This window comes from Thunnus thynnus, chromosome 21 (genome assembly GCF_963924715.1).
Source record: "Thunnus thynnus chromosome 21, fThuThy2.1, whole genome shotgun sequence".
In the NCBI taxonomy this organism is placed as follows: Eukaryota; Metazoa; Chordata; class Actinopteri; order Scombriformes; family Scombridae; genus Thunnus; species Thunnus thynnus.
In genome coordinates, this window is record NC_089537.1 from 22404508 (window position 1) to 22420230 (window position 15723).

Below are 15723 nucleotides of genomic sequence, written 5' to 3' on the forward strand. Positions count from 1 at the left end.
TGAATGTCGTGCTGTGTATCTGTGGAGAAAGACTGTCTAGGATATGACTGGTCCTAGGTGTGACTTGCCTGCTCTGGAATGGTTGGCAGACACTTGTGGTGGAGACTATTTGCATTAGCTGCTAGGCAAGGCTAAACCCATGAGGAAACAGTCTCTTGGGACCCCTAGTGCCCTCTACAGCTAACTAGCTTTGTTAAGGGACACTACTATGTATTCACAGTCGCATCTCTCAACTACTGGAACCAAACAGCAACTGGCTGAGTTAAATGGCCTAGCAAGTAGGAGGAAGACTGTGAACAAGCTAACCATGAAAAATCCCCAATTCTTTTGTTTTGTTATCGGCACTTGAGTTGACCTTCCTGACTCTGTTGGAGGAAGGCTGTTGTTTTAACAAAACCAGCAGCGTTTACCTCAGTGCTGAATGAGGCGCCTCACCTTGAGACGGCATACTTGAGGTTTTGAATGGCACGGCTTTGTTTTACTTTGGTTCGAGCTGGGGTTTTTTGTAGTGGTTGGCTTCCCTGAGAAAATGGCACTGCAGAGCTGCAAGGGCAGACTCTGTGACGGCAGAGTCTGTACTCTTTGAGGATGCCTGTGGTAGTTGCGCCGCTGCCTGCCTGGCCCTGAGCTCCGAGTGAGATAAGTGGCGTACCTCAATGAGGGAGCCTGTATCAAGGCTAAATATAGAGACAGAAGAGAGGTAGAAGGGCAGACAAAAGGTTGCTGCTGCTCATGATGAGTCAATCTGTCTAATCACAAGCAGAACAACAGAAGACCTCAAAATATGTGTCAGTCAGTAGACTCAAAATTAGTAGCAGGGAGAGAACACACCCTTTGATCTGTCTCTTTAAGAGCAAAACTCAGGGAAAAGTGTTTTGGTTGGACATTCCAGACATACCTCCTACACGTTCTGGTATGGGGCTGTTGGCCTGCACATAAGACGTATAGGTTTTGGGTTCCTTACAGATGTCCTTATAGGTAATCAATCAAGATAAAAGCTTACTTCAGACGGTAATGTGTTTGTTCACAGGCTATATATGTTTCTGTGTGTCCCCATCTAAAGCTCAGTTATTAAGCCAGTCAGTCACACCTTGAGGGCCTCAAAGCACAGAGATAGCTCACTCCCACAGAGGTTGAGATACTGCCATTGCTATCTGGCAAGCCTTAGTGTATGAAAGCACAAAGCAAGCAATCTGAGGTCGTACTAATACTCCTCTACAGTGATTTTAAGTTCCTGAAATGTCTCTTATTCATACATCAGGCCAGGATCAAATAACATGAGTCTAAAAGAAGTGCCAGCAAGTTAACACAATTGCAGGAAAGTAGGTACCCATCTGTTACTGTATACTTTGAGATAACTCAAAAAACTGAATACCCAGACAGAATCTACAAATGAACCTCTGTCGAGGCACATATGGTGCTTTATATTCTGTGCCGACAGATCAGCGACAACACGTCTGACAAGGTGATCCCCTCCAATGGGGTAATGTTGGGACTGTTTTGGGAGTAACCCACCCAGTCACCCATTCCTTTGCTAGGAATTGATATAGCCTGGCAGGTGTCATAACAACACAGCCCTCTCTCCAGCAGGCGTATTTAAGTGTGGCTGACATGGACAGCCTGGCACTGTCTTTCAATAGACTCTGGGAACTTTGCAAGAGGGAAAGAGGGTGACGAGTGATGGTGAGGGTGGAGAAATACAACCTGCTTCGGCTTCAGTCATTTACCAAGGAACTACTTTGGAACTCCCAACCATTGCCAGCTACACCATGAATCTACAAGATGTGAAAACATATGTCAGCGAAGAGTAAATAACATAATGAGAACCTTTCATTTTCACACCAGCTTGTCTGGTAGCATCAATAACTATGTCAGGAATAGAAACAGATTCAGTTGGGATCAGGATGCTTCATGTCTGCCCAGGTAAAGATGGCAGTAACAGAGACAAGGCGTGCATTAATTGTGTTCTATTACCCAGATCTATATAATGTTTCTGTGTGGGAAGGTATTGTAAGGGTGTGATCTGTGGCCTGGGGTTACGGACTAACTTAAAGCCAAAACCATGGTTACAGGCTATTATTTTCTCAGGTGTTCAACACACTACAACCTATGTAAGAAAGCAAACTTTCAGAAGTAAGTTCTTCACCTCCTCCACCTACTAAAGCTTTCTCTCTCAGATGCGTAGGAGTTGTCCTCCTGTTGTGTGCTAGCATGCTAGCGCTAATGAGGCCAGCTGTCCAAACGCTCAGCCGGTCAGCCAGAAGGGACTGCAGCCTTTGTTGATGCTAGGTGTTACATCTCCTGTTGGAACACACACTTTTGTTTCAACACCGCCAACCATTTGGCACAGGAAGATCATCTCTGTTCACCCCCCCACCCCCTACACACACACACACACACACACAAACACCCAACACCGCCCTCCATCCTTTACTCTTACCTCTCTCACCCCCTTTGCTTTACTTTGCAGCTCCCACTTTTATTGTCCGGCTGCTGTTGCCACCTCCTGTCTGCACACACCAGCACATTGATTTTCTCTCTACAGCTTTATAGTTGATCATTTTCTCTTGACACTGCCGGTGGAGAGTGTTGCCTTTGTAATCGCTGACCTCAGCTCCACACCTGAGTGGCTGTGGCCCTAAACAGCCTCTTAGACCGGTCCTAAAGTACCTTCTGTTTCAGCATGAAGTGTTGCGCCCTGTTTGGGCTGCTGAACGGACAATACATCACCTGGCAGAGTCACTCTGACAGAGAAGAGAGGGAGGGAAAGGGTGTGAGAGGTGGTGTAAGGCATACAAGTGGAGATGGGAACAGTCCTTAAGTACAGACTAGTTAATACAGTCCCATGATGCTATATAAATCTCATTAATTATCAGTTTATTTGAATGGAAGCTCAGCTCCGTGGGTCTTTAATTGTTCTATTGGCTTACTTGTCAAGGACCTTTAACAGACGATGGTATGAAGCCTGGATAGCAATCCAGGTACAAAGGCTGTGCATCACCCCTGGCTGAGCTGAATGTATCTCTTGAAAACTACAATGTGCTTGCAATCACATCATGGTAAAGAAAAAAAAAACACATTGTATTGTGGAGTGAAAGAGAGGAAAGAGGTTGAAAATGAAATAGCTCTCCTGATGAACCCCGATAGGATTTCGCAGCTGCGGCACAGCGGTGTTGACCCCGTGAACGACTCGCCAAATAACAGTGCTTCTCCCTCCTCCTCCGCCACCTTTTATCCCTCCGCCCCCACACCTCCGTCCTCCCGCCTCCCCCTCAGCCTGAACCTTGTACGTCTACCGAGTCTGTGTGAATAGCAACCAGTTGTAATGACCTGCACAATGCAAAGAGAAAGGAAGAGACCTCGCCAAAACAATTCTCATTGATTGAAACTGTGGATCATGATTCTCCCAGATATGCCTCCTCCCGACAAGAAAGAAAAAAACATTAGCAGCCACTTCAGAAAGAGGTGGGCGAGTGGGGTTGGGGAGAGCGAAGATATAGAGAAAATGTTGAGGTGCTTTGTACTGGCAGTGCATATTCAGTGAGTGAATGCAGGTGGTGTGTGTGTGTGTGTGTGTGTGCAAGCAAGCGCCGTGTTCGGTGTGTGTGATGTGAGATAAAGTAGCCGGAGAGGTAGTTTCAGTGCTGCAGCCCGGGCCCTCTGCTGACTGGGCTGCTCTCACTGGAGAATTGATTTGGCCTCCGAGAGGATCTGTAGCTCTCTCAGTGGAACAGAGGGATGGAGGAGGAGGAGGGGAGGGGAGGGGGGGGGGAGAAGGGGGGGTGCAGAAATGGAAGGAGAGTGGGTGGAAGTAACACAGGTGGAATTGAGAGATGGAGGAACAGGGTGGAAATGAAAAGAAGACACAGGAACACACACTAACACATCTGAAGCAGACAGTCGGTCAGGAAAATTTACTCCCCTTAATAACCCTCTCTGTAGGCTGGCTGTCTCTGTGTCTCCTGGCTCCTTCAGCCCATAACACAACCGACCAGGTCACACTGACTCCCACACAGCGCACACACCACTTCAGCTTGCAATCTAATGATCTCACACACCGGTATTGTATGTGTGTCTGCAAGTGTGAATTCGCTCTATTTCCTAACATAGAGCTTGTTGTTCCGGAGTTTTGGTTTTAACTGATGATTCAAATCTTTTTCAGATTTTCATTCTTATACTTTTACTACATTAAGGCTTTAAAATCGTTAGTTGTATTGTTTTTAATAGCCCCCATCCACTTTGTTCTAAGTGCCCTGGTGGTTTTATTCTCTCCTGCTTTAACAACCCACTTTCCTCACGGGGATCATTTAAAGTTTCATCTAATCTATTGAAGTTAGGCCATGGTCTGTTAATTGGTGTTTCCATCTCCATATCACCTCCTCCATCAACTATGTCCTTTAATAGTTTTGACATTTAAATGACAGTACATATATTTAACCTCTCCAACTCACAGCCTTTCACATTTAGTACTCATAATCAAGAAATGCATACAGAACACCTCCCGTTATCTCTATAAAAGGATAAAAATACTAAATGTGAGTGGCCTGTTCACTTTTCTTCAAAGACTAATTAAAGAAATAGACTCAATCTAATCAGTCATTCTTATCTCTTACTCCTTACACAGTGACCAACTACAATAATGTGGTGGAGGCCGGCTCAGAGTCAGATGACGAGGACAAGCTCCACATCGTGGAGGAGGAAGGCAGCCTGGCGGACGGGGCCGACTGCGAAAGCACCCTGCCAGACGATGAGCACCCCAGGGAGCGCTGCTGGGACCGAGGTGAGACCAGACGTGCACTCATAGGGCGCATTATTATTATTACACATCCTCATTGAATCATGCAAATGCATACCTCATCGTCCTACCCGGTGTTCACACAGCAGTGTTCTGTGACATGTTCCACTTTCTGCATTGCAGAAAAAGTTCAGCACAGGATGTAGTTTAATCTTATTTTCTGCTTTAAAATCTTATTTTCCTAAAATGTGAAAAATTATGCCAGTGGGGATAACAGCTCTTTATTCACTGTGTGCCAGAATTGTCTTTAGACAAGTGCCAGCATCTTGAAACAAGGCAAAGCGAGGTCTTTCATGCTATCATCAAAATTACATTGGAAAATTTTTACTTACATAAAAACAGCAAGTTTTGATGCCTAAGTATCTGACCTTTTAAGACATATACTTTTACAGCATTTGTCTCTTTCACTTTCAGTTCTGCTGGCCAGGCTGATTCAAATGACAAAGTGTCTTTGAACATGAAACTCATTCTTACCTCCTCAGGATAAGAGCATTTGTTACCAATGTGTCATACACTGACTTGGTTTTTTGTTACGACATCAATTGTTGACTGCTGCTGTCTCTTTTTGACCTCAGCTGACATAATGCAGGCTAAGTTAAGAAATGTCTTGCTGACATCTGTACACAGTTAAGTACCAGGCTTTGTCTCATTGTGAAACAGAGGGTAAGGAAACAGGTACTACACACGGTGGGTTTCCAACTAAGGCAGGAAGCACGATATTAAACAAAGACAATGCCAACACAGGGAGAGACCTTCAAGTACAGAAAATAGCCTCGCCACCAAAGAGCCAGTAGAGAGGTTTATGGCACTGGTGGGCATTGGAGGGGCCACCGTGAACTTCTCTTTACCTCAAACCATGTGGAAGTGACATCAGAGACAGCCCATCCCCACAGGAAGGGCTGACGTCACACCTCCTCCTCCCTCCAAAACAACAATTGCAGGTGCTGAAGGATGTCAGTGTTTCAACCTGAGCCTACGACCTCTCTGCGCTGCGCTCCTGACCTCATGCTACATGTGCATATAAATCTGCGTGTATGTACTTGTGATGTTGTTGGGCCTGGGTCTGGGCCAAGTACAGTACGTGCAACATTGTGACAAGCCCGTATGTAACATAATTAGACACTTTAACTTGATATTGAGCCATAAGAGTATTTATTTTAGGGTGTTGCTCCGAGCAGATTTTGGCTGGAATTTTCAGCAGTGAGAGATGTGTGAGACTGAGGGGGGGCTTTTATTTAGCAACAGGTCAAGTCAGCACATGTGATAACGTCCAGTAACCTATCACTTTCGGTTTAGGGAGGGATTTTTAAAAAAAATCCTCTCCAGTGACTTGACCTTAGTTTCAGTTCAGTCAGTTTCAGTTGCAAGGTTTCGGTTGCACATGCACGCATACATGTATACACTCAAACCGCAGACCTTTGCACAGTGTAGCCACCTATTCCCCAGACCATGCTGTCATTTTCATCACCACACTCCAGCTGTACCTCCTTGCATAAAGGGAAAGTTGGAGGAAGAATAATGTCATCGGTTTTGGCCAGGACCTGTGAACATTAAATACTTCAAAAGCATGAGTTAGACTGAAACAGCTCAGCGAGCTGGCTGCGCTCCACAGTTATGCCTGATCAGGCATATTTTATTTGGCTTTCACTCATGTGCACACACACCTCTGTTTCTTACTCTCTCACTCTTTGTAGCCTCATCTCATACATCAAGCAACATCTTTTGCTGTCACTCTGGATCGGACTGATGAAACACGGGGAAAGCCGCAGTGCCTTAAACAAACACACTTCTCTCCTCTCTCCCCCCTCCGTTCCTCCCTCTGTTGGTTTCACTCCTGAGAACAGAGAAGTCTCTGGTGCAGCCTTGAAAAGTGACCACCACCTACTAATCTTCTCCTCAACGTAGCCCAGTTTGCTTCAAATTAAAGCCTTGACACCCCTTCTCCTGGGACTGCCGCGCTCCAAAACCAAGAGGTGGTTTTTCAGCGCATTGCCATCTCTCTTTTCCTTTCCACCTTTTCTTTTTTTACACTCCCATGCTCTCTCACTGTTTCTCTTGTTCTGAATCATTCCTCTTGATTATATGGTATCATGGGCCCCCTGCTCGCTGTCATTACTCATTCACTCCTAAATGATTATGTAGTGGTGGAGCAGCCCAGTGTTGGTGCAGCAAACTGCAGCCTGCTCTCCTCTAAGAACAGGCTGTCTAACTTCAGGGGAGGAAAAGGTAGAGAGAGCGTTGACCTGGGAGGGCTCTCTCCTTTATATTTGATGAGTTGTAGAGCATGATTACATGGGCAGGGTGGAGCTGGAGAGCTTTGATATCATGAGGCTGCGAAGGCACTTAATGACAGCAAAAGGCTGGGTTTAACTGCATGGAAATATAGGCTAAGACCTTCAGAAGATGATCTGGTTGTACGTTGAGTGTGTTTGATCAGCACTAATACTGTACTGCATTTTTCCAGCAAGCAGTGAAGTTGCAAGGCTCTCTTGCACAGTGACGCTTATTGTATATACACTATTTCTTCACTGTTGGCCTGAGATGCAGTGATGATATTTGATGTTCCTTAAAATTGGTCTCAAATCCATTTGGATCATTTGTGCAGCAGGGATTCTGTAGACACACAGGAACACCTACATTCCTGCGTGCATTATGTCATGATGTGATGTTAAAACTGAGCCACCCTTCTGCACAGGAAAGGAAGAATCTCCAGAGAACTGGGAAGACAGTCCAGTAGAGACACACAAAGCAACAATTTAATAGCATGAAGCCAAGGATAAACAAATCATCCTAGATTTGGAAATACATGCTATAGTTATTCTCTGATTTACTTCCTGTTGATGAGAGATAAAAGTGTAACATCTTTATGAATGATTGTGGAACGTTTGAGCTGTTTGTGCAAATCCTTATCACTGAGGAGACGATATAAATCTAAAAAGGGTTCTGGATGCACGACCACAGGAAGCAGTGGAGGCAAAGGTCAGCCAGGAAGTGCATCATGGGATACCGTAGTATCATGTTGCAGAGAGGTGGGCAGAGAGGGATGAGAGGAGCGAGGGGAAGAGAAGAGAAGAGAGTGGGTGGTCTGGTGATTTTGCTCTAAGACGTAGTTATGTTACACTGTGAAATAAATACTGAACAAACTACTTTTTTTTAAATTGCAACTGCAACAGAACGTCCTGTGACAGCCTCACAGGGTGTGCGTTTTGGGGCTTTTTTAAGTGATTTTCCACTTGTGCAATGGTGCGTTCACATCCCTGCGTCAGCACATAAATGGCTTGTGTGATGTTTCATGTCAGGGGAGCAGCCTGATAACACGGAGCCGCCTCAGCGTGGCTGTGAACCCTTCTGGCCTTGCTCTGTAAAGAGAAGAGACACACACACACACACACACACACACACACACACACACACACACACACACAGACAAGGAGTGAAAACAACAGCTTGTCATACCTTTGCACCACAGACCCCCAGCTGGGACTGTACTTCACGCACATGCTCAAAATTTAGTAGCCTAGAGGTGTGTTTGAGTGTTTGGATGCTGCCTTTGAGCAGAGGATGGGAGCCAAACAATGTCAGATCAACACTTGCAGCCCCACATGCAGCACATGGTTTTCAATGTCTTGTCAACAGCCAACAGAACTTAAATATAAGACAACTAATTGGGCTGCAACAAACAATTATTTTCAATCTGCTGCGATCAATCTGCTGATTATTTTCTAAATAATAAATTAATTTGTCAGTCTGTTAAATGTTAAAAACTGCCATTTACAATTCCTCAGAGCTCAGAGTGATGTCTACAGTTTGCTTGTTTTGCTTGTTTTCCTCACATTTAAGAAGCTGAATAGAAGATATTTGGCCTTTTTGCTTGAAAAATGATTTAAACAATTAAATAAGTGTCAAAATTAATGCAGATAAATTTTCTGTCGATTGACTATTTAATTAATAGACTAATTGTTTCAGGTCTAAATCAGTTTAAGGGAATGCTTTGACATTCTCATTCGACTCTTGAAAACAAAATGAATAAGGGTATTTCCCAAATTGTGAAACTATTTTTTTTTTTTTGAAGATTGTAAAAAACATGTCTGGGGTGTTTCTGATGCTGTTGAGGTCATGGGAGAAAAGCTGTGTTATATGATGTCTTCCTGACCTTCCACTGTGGGATGAGAATTCCTCAACTCGACTTTCTCAGCACCTGCTGTTGGCTCCTGCTTTACATACCCACACATATGTTCACCAACAGACAACCTCTTTCTCTGGATTATGTCTCGCGGGTTTGTTATGGGGCGGGAGGCTTTCTTCGAATGATCTTTAATAACCATAGCAACAAATGTCTGCACTCATATTGTTTCATGGCTTTGTTAAGGTGCGCCAGAGGAAGTACTGCTGTATGTAAGAGTACTGGTATTCACTGTGCGTCGGTGAGTCATGAAGTGCTACACCTGTTCCCATCTCTGTGGAGAACACAGCTGGCCCTGTCTTTCAACACACACACAATTCACAAAACACAATACTCAAATCTCCACCAAGCAAGGGAGTGCTTAAATCTATCCTCAAAACATCTGCCCAGTGAACATCACCGCAGTGTCTACAGTACGCTAACTTTGCTTTTAGCTAATAGCTCAGCCTTCTAATTACTCTGCAATGATACACATAAGCACACTGACATATCCATAGAGGAATAACGCTGGGTTTAATCGTGGACACTCTATACTTGGTTCCGGTATCCACTTCAGGAAGCTCTGAGAGAGCAGAGATGGAAAAAGGGAAAGAAGGTTTCGTGCATCTTAAACTCCATCCTCAGGTTACACTTCCTATAAGCCACAGCTTGGTAATTAGTGCTCGTTAGGCTAGCTAGCCAGGCTCATGTGATGTGGAGGAGGAACGCGCTTGGCTCCCACGTGCAGATTCTCATTTGCTGGGATATTAAGCACAGTCCGAAGGCCAAGCCTCTCTAGAGAGCAGACCGTGATGTGTGTGTGTGTGTGTGTGTTTGTGTATGTGCATCCGTGCCAGCATGATATCTATCCACTGCAATACATCAGGACAAGATTCATCACCTAATTATCAGTCCCAGTCTCATCAAGTACCTTACCTAACACTGTGAATAGAGGCTCGCCATTCAATTCTTACAAAGAGCTCAATGCTCATACAGTAGCCTGTGGCCTTTGATGCTAATTAGTTTTCTCATCCTATTGCGAACAAAAGCATTCAGGATGTTTGTTTTTTCCCCTGGCGCCGCACACCTCGTTCCATGCTGGTGAACATGTCATGATCAAGGGCTTGGGCTGTAAGATCCGGTTCAACTATAATGACACTCACTGTGACATTATTGGATTATCACATTTCATATACAAAGGTTATGGTTTCACATGCACAGCATACATCAATAGAAAAAACATGCAAGTCTTGAAATACAGCGTAATCAATAGTACCTTTTTGCAGGCATGACTCTAATTAGCGTGTGTGTGTGTGTGTCCCCTCACAGTGAAGGAGGATTGTGCGTCGGACGGTGAGGATGACAGCACAGATGCCTTGGTGGAGGAGATGCTCCAGCAAGGAGACACGGCCGTCATCTACCCAGAGGCCCCGGAGGACGAGCCACAACGCCACGGCACCCCCGACGCCAGCATCCATGACGAGAACGGTACAGGACTTCACCAAGAAGAAGCTCTCTCACACTATAAAAATATTCTTATTAGTTATTTTCATGTGGATGTCCATTTCCAGATATACTGTAAGATACTTGAACTAATTGCTGGAAATTTTATTCATATCATATCAAGAAAGGTGTAGAGTCACAATAGCATACACACACACACACACACTAAAACACCCAGCAGTATTTCCACCCGAGAGCTCTCAGTCACACTATTACTGCATCTACCCAGTAATTACTTGCCCCCTGGGGATGGCTTTACCTGCTCCCTGTCTCACCTCAGGTGTTAACTCCACCCCATTAACGCCACTCTCCGACATCATTACACACAGTGCTATTTGTTAAGTGCAGCACACTGGGGCCTTTATGGCTCCTGGGCTTTTGGCTTTTACCTGCTACCACAGAGAGGAAAAAAGAGAGGGAGGCAGGAGGGAGAGAGGGATGAGAGAGGGGGGGGAGTTAGGGGAGGAAGAGAAACAGCAACACCTGAGTAAATTTGTCACGTCTGTGCGAGCTCTGACTCACACCTACCTGTGCGATAATGTGTGTGCATTCCCATCCCGAGGCCCTCACCTGTCTCGCAGGGGAACTTAATACATCACCTGTTAACGAAGTAATGCTTTACCTGTGTGGGAGTTGGGCAACTGAGACCCTCTGCTGCTAACCAGCCAGGATCCTGGCAGGCGGCTGTTGTTTATCAAGCTCACTTTTCCTTACATGTGTGGGTGTTTTTGAAATGCTTCTAATGCATAATAGGCAATTAAAATGGTGAAAGGCTTGTGAAAGCTGTAATCGCCGGGCTTTGTTTCAGCAAGAAGGACAAAAGCAAAAATAAAATCCAGTCCTCTAAAGGCTTTTTTTTTTATGAAGACAAGAAGGTGTTACTATGGTTCAGTAATCAGCTTTTATCCATTTGGTTACCTGGGTGCTGTTTACCTGTGGGGGAGGATCTCTCAGTGATTGGTGAAATAGCAGAGGAGTGTTACTGTGGCAGGCCATGTGTAACATCAAAGAGCTCTCTCTATTGACCATGTGTTTTTAACCCCTTCTTTTCCTTCCCCCCTCCGCTCTCACATATGTCATTACAACACTCTCCTCTCTCTCTTTTGTTTTTTTGTCACCCAGGAACTCCAGATTCATTCTCTCAGCTGCTCACCTGTCCCTACTGCGCACGCGGCTACAAGCGTTACAGCTCCCTGAAGGAGCACATCAAGTATCGGCACGAGAAAACCGAGGAATGCTTCAGCTGCCCCGAGTGCAGCTACACCTTTGCACACCGCTCTCAACTGGAGAGACATATGACAGCCCACAAGCCCGGACGGGATCAGGTAAGAATTGACATAGTCAGAACCGGAGAACTGGTATCTTCTAATGTTCTAATGATTTAAAAAATTTTTTAGTAAGTGAAAGTTTTTAGCAAATGCCCCTTTATTGGATATAATACTTAATGCAGCTGGATGCTTTGTGAATCCTTAAATCCTATTTTAAGAACATCATGAAGTATATTCATTGTGCAAGAATGAATGAAACCAGGTATCAGCTAATCAGCATTTATATATTTCTTTATCTTATTAAACATGTTCTCTGCTTCAGTTTAATGTTCTAATATGTTTGTGCATCAGTCTACACTAAACATTTTCATTTTCAAATACTCAGTACAGCTGGATTACTTGTGATTTGTTTCAGTAGCATTCTACTTGTAATTACTGTACATGCTGACAATGTGATTCTAAATTATGCAGCCCTACACGGAAGCTCGGTTGCGTTTCTTCAGCGGCTCACTTCCAAACATGATAAATAAACATGAACTTTTGCCCTCGATTGATTAATGACATTGTGACATGAATTAGTAGCAGTTCAAAGGTTGTGTTTTCATTGTGTATCTCACTGAATGACCCCTCTCCCCTCATCTGACAGAGACACATCACACAGTCGGGAGGCAATCGTAAATTCAAGTGCACTGAATGTGGCAAAGCATTTAAATACAAGCACCATCTGAAGGAGCACCTACGCATCCACAGCGGTGAGTGGTCAACTCCAATCACCATGGCAGCGTGTGTGTGTGTGTGCATGTGAGCAGGTCTAGTGTATATGTCTGTGCCATGATTCTCTTTTGGTCACAGATGTTTCTGATCCATTGAAAACATATTTGTGTTTTATTTATGTTTTAGCCAATTCCCTGTATTTAGATATCCTTGATCGTATTTCAATCCATTGTGTGCTCTTCCTTAATGTGCCATAATTGTGTTTCTTTTGGCATTATGGGACAAGAATTAGAGAGGGGCATTTCCCAATGGTACCATTACATCAGCATTTAAGCATCATTGAAATGCATTAGAGCTTTTTCTGCCTTACCGCTCATAGCGTAGCTTGCTCATTTAGCTTCATTCACTAATGGAAATCTGTTTCTCTCTCTCCCACCACCTTTTTCTTTCTCTCTCTGTTATACACCTTGTGTTTCTGTACAGGAGAAAAACCCTATGAGTGCTCCAACTGCAAGAAGCGGTTCTCCCACTCGGGCTCATATAGCTCCCACATCAGCAGTAAGAAGTGCATCAGCCTCATCTCAGTTAACGGCAAACCACGCTTGGGCAACAGCAAAACCCAGACCCAGGGTCCAACACCAATCCTTCCCACATCACCCTCTGTCCTCCGCACCCAGATCAGGGAGAAGCTGGAGCACAGCAAACCCCTACAGGAGCAGCTGCCCCTCAACCAGATCAAGAACGAGCCTGTGGACTACGAGTACAAGCCGACGGTAATGACGTCTCCAGCTGTGGCAGGCATGAATGGCGGGGTTTTCAACGGAGGTGCTGCAGCTCCCCTGCATGGCACAGTGCAGGCTGTGGTCCTGCCCACTGTGGGGCTGGTGTCGCCCATCAGCATCAACCTAGCAGACCTGCAGAATGCTCTCAAAGTGGCGGTGGATGGTAACGTCATTCGCCAGGTGCTGGAAAGCAATGCCAAAGGCCAGGGGCAGGTGAACTCTGGGTTAACCACTGGAACGCTCCACCCCACGCAGCAGCAACTCATCTCAGCCATCAGTCTGCCTATTGTGGGTCAGGATGGAAATGCAAAAATCATTATAAACTACAGTTTGGACCCCAACCAGGGCCAGCTCACAGCCCAAAACCTGAAGAAAGAGCCTGAGCCAATCTCACCAACTCAGCTCACTGAGACCTACAAGTCCCAGAAACTCCCAGAAGATCTTACCATCAGGGGCACCAGGCCCACTGAGACTAAAGAAGAGGAAAAGACCACTAAGACTTGTCTCCTGTGTGATAACTGTCCCGGTGGGCTGGAAGCACTCCATGCCCTCAAGCACTGCAAGAAGGATGGTCTCAAGCTGAACGGAGCAGGCCTGGATAAGTCTGAGTCTGCTGTTGCTGCCCTGCTGTCAGAGGGAGGACTTTGCAACCAGCCCAAGAACCTCTTGTCTTTGCTCAAGGCCTACTTTGCCTTGAACGCAGAGCCCACCAAGGATGAGCTGGCCAAGATCTCTGATTCAGTTAGCCTGCCAATCCATGTGGTCAAGAAGTGGTTTGACAAAATGCAGGAAGGTCAGATATCACTAGGTGCCCCAACACCTCCTTCAGAGGAAGAAGATACCTGTGATGCTAACAGTGTGGTGTCTCTGGTCCCAGGAAAGGACATGGCCACTATGAGCCCTTCTGTGACCCAGGACAGCCCTACAGAAGCAACCCCAGCTGAGGTCAATGGCTCTCACAGCTCCCCGGCCTCCCCCTCACCACTAAACCTGACAGCTGACGGTCCTGTCCCAGCCCAGCCCCCCCAGAGCACTGAGGGACCCCTAGACCTGTCGCTGCCAAAGCCCGACAGAGAGGAAGTAGAGAGAGCGGTGACTAAAGCCTGTGTTTACCCCTCCCCTTCCTCTGGCTCTACCAATCAGGATGAACCTCTGAATTTAACTTGCACAAAGAAACAGGCATCGCCACTCTCAGCCATAGGCAGCCGCCCTATTGCAATGTACACCAGCCAGCCAAGTGCCAATCCCCTCAACATAGTGACCACTCAGCTCCCCACTCTGGTGACTATTGCTGACCAGGGCCGCATGCAATGTCTAAGGGCGCTAACCACCAACAACAAACAGACTATCTTGATCCCGCAGCTGGCTTACACTTATACCACTACAGCTAACAGCCCTGCTGGGACAGAGACACAGGAAACCATCCACCTCAACGGCATAAAGGTGTGCACCATTTAGGCCCTCAATTTAGCAACAGTTGAACTTTCCTGTCTTTGTTAAAATAATTTTTTGAAATACTTCTATCAGCGTTCTTGTTGAGATCGAAGATCGATACTACTCAACAGGAGCCACTCGGCTTAGCTTAGCACAAAGACTGGAAACAGTGGGAAACAGCTAGCCTGGCTCTGGTCTGAAAGTACTATATAATATCTTTGTCTGTTTAAACCATACAAAAATCTAAGTATAAAAATGACATCTCCTGGTACCATTTCTTGGCAGTTTGCAGTGACTTCCAGGAGTCTTGTTGTCACTGTGAGTTTATCAGGCAACAAGCTGAGACTCCATATGAGATATAACATGTAACATAATTCAGAGGTGTTGTTAGATGTATTTCATTACCTTTGGACAGAGCCAGGTTAGCTGTTTCCCACTGTTTAAAGTCTTTGTGCAAAGCTAAGCTAAGTAGCTGCTGGCAGTTGCTTTATATTTACTGTACAAATATGAGAGTGGCATCAATCTTCTGATCTAACTCTGGGCTAGAAAGATAGTAAGCATTATGCCTAAAATGTCAATCCATTACTTTAATTCACCCTGTCTGTTCTCATCAGTTACCTTGTGGCCTTCTGTATAAACTATTCATTTTTCACAGCTCTGTTAGTTTCCTCAACTTTTTAGAGTCAGTTTTTTTATCCCTGTAGTTTCTCTGGAGGTCAGCCTCAGTAAACAGGTTAAACCTATTCTTATTTGTAAACCAACTGATTTACAGATAGCAAAGAATTCAGTGTCTAACCCAGTAGCCATGTTGAGAAGAATCAAGTTGGCTTATCTCTTTTTGAAGTGATCAGTCAAAAAGCCCCAGTCTAGATCATTACTTCTTATTGTTCAAAACCACTAGAACATGATAGATAGTGTGAAACCATCCAAAATCTAATCAATAAGTCATATATAGAAATGTCAGAATTCAGCTCTTTGTAAAAATGATAGCCCTTAATAGTTCTTCATTGTGCAGACACCTAATGGGCCTGTAATGATGGATGTAGATCTCTGTGGGTATGTGAA

The 15723-nt window shown here is 45.1% G+C and overlaps 1 protein-coding gene across 1 annotated transcript in view; it reads left to right on the plus strand.

The window, feature by feature from the left end:
* The window catches only part of zeb1b (zinc finger E-box binding homeobox 1b), a 49610-nt gene that overhangs the window by 29567 nt on the left and 4320 nt on the right, over window positions 1-15723 (plus strand). Inside the window, exons 2-6 of the mRNA XM_067577443.1 lie at window positions 4625-4780; window positions 10287-10445; window positions 11583-11785; window positions 12375-12480; window positions 12926-14667. Of these exons, the coding sequence (XP_067433544.1) occupies window positions 4625-4780; window positions 10287-10445; window positions 11583-11785; window positions 12375-12480; window positions 12926-14667 (2366 nt within the window). The remainder of the gene's footprint in view (window positions 1-4624; window positions 4781-10286; window positions 10446-11582; window positions 11786-12374; window positions 12481-12925; window positions 14668-15723) is intronic.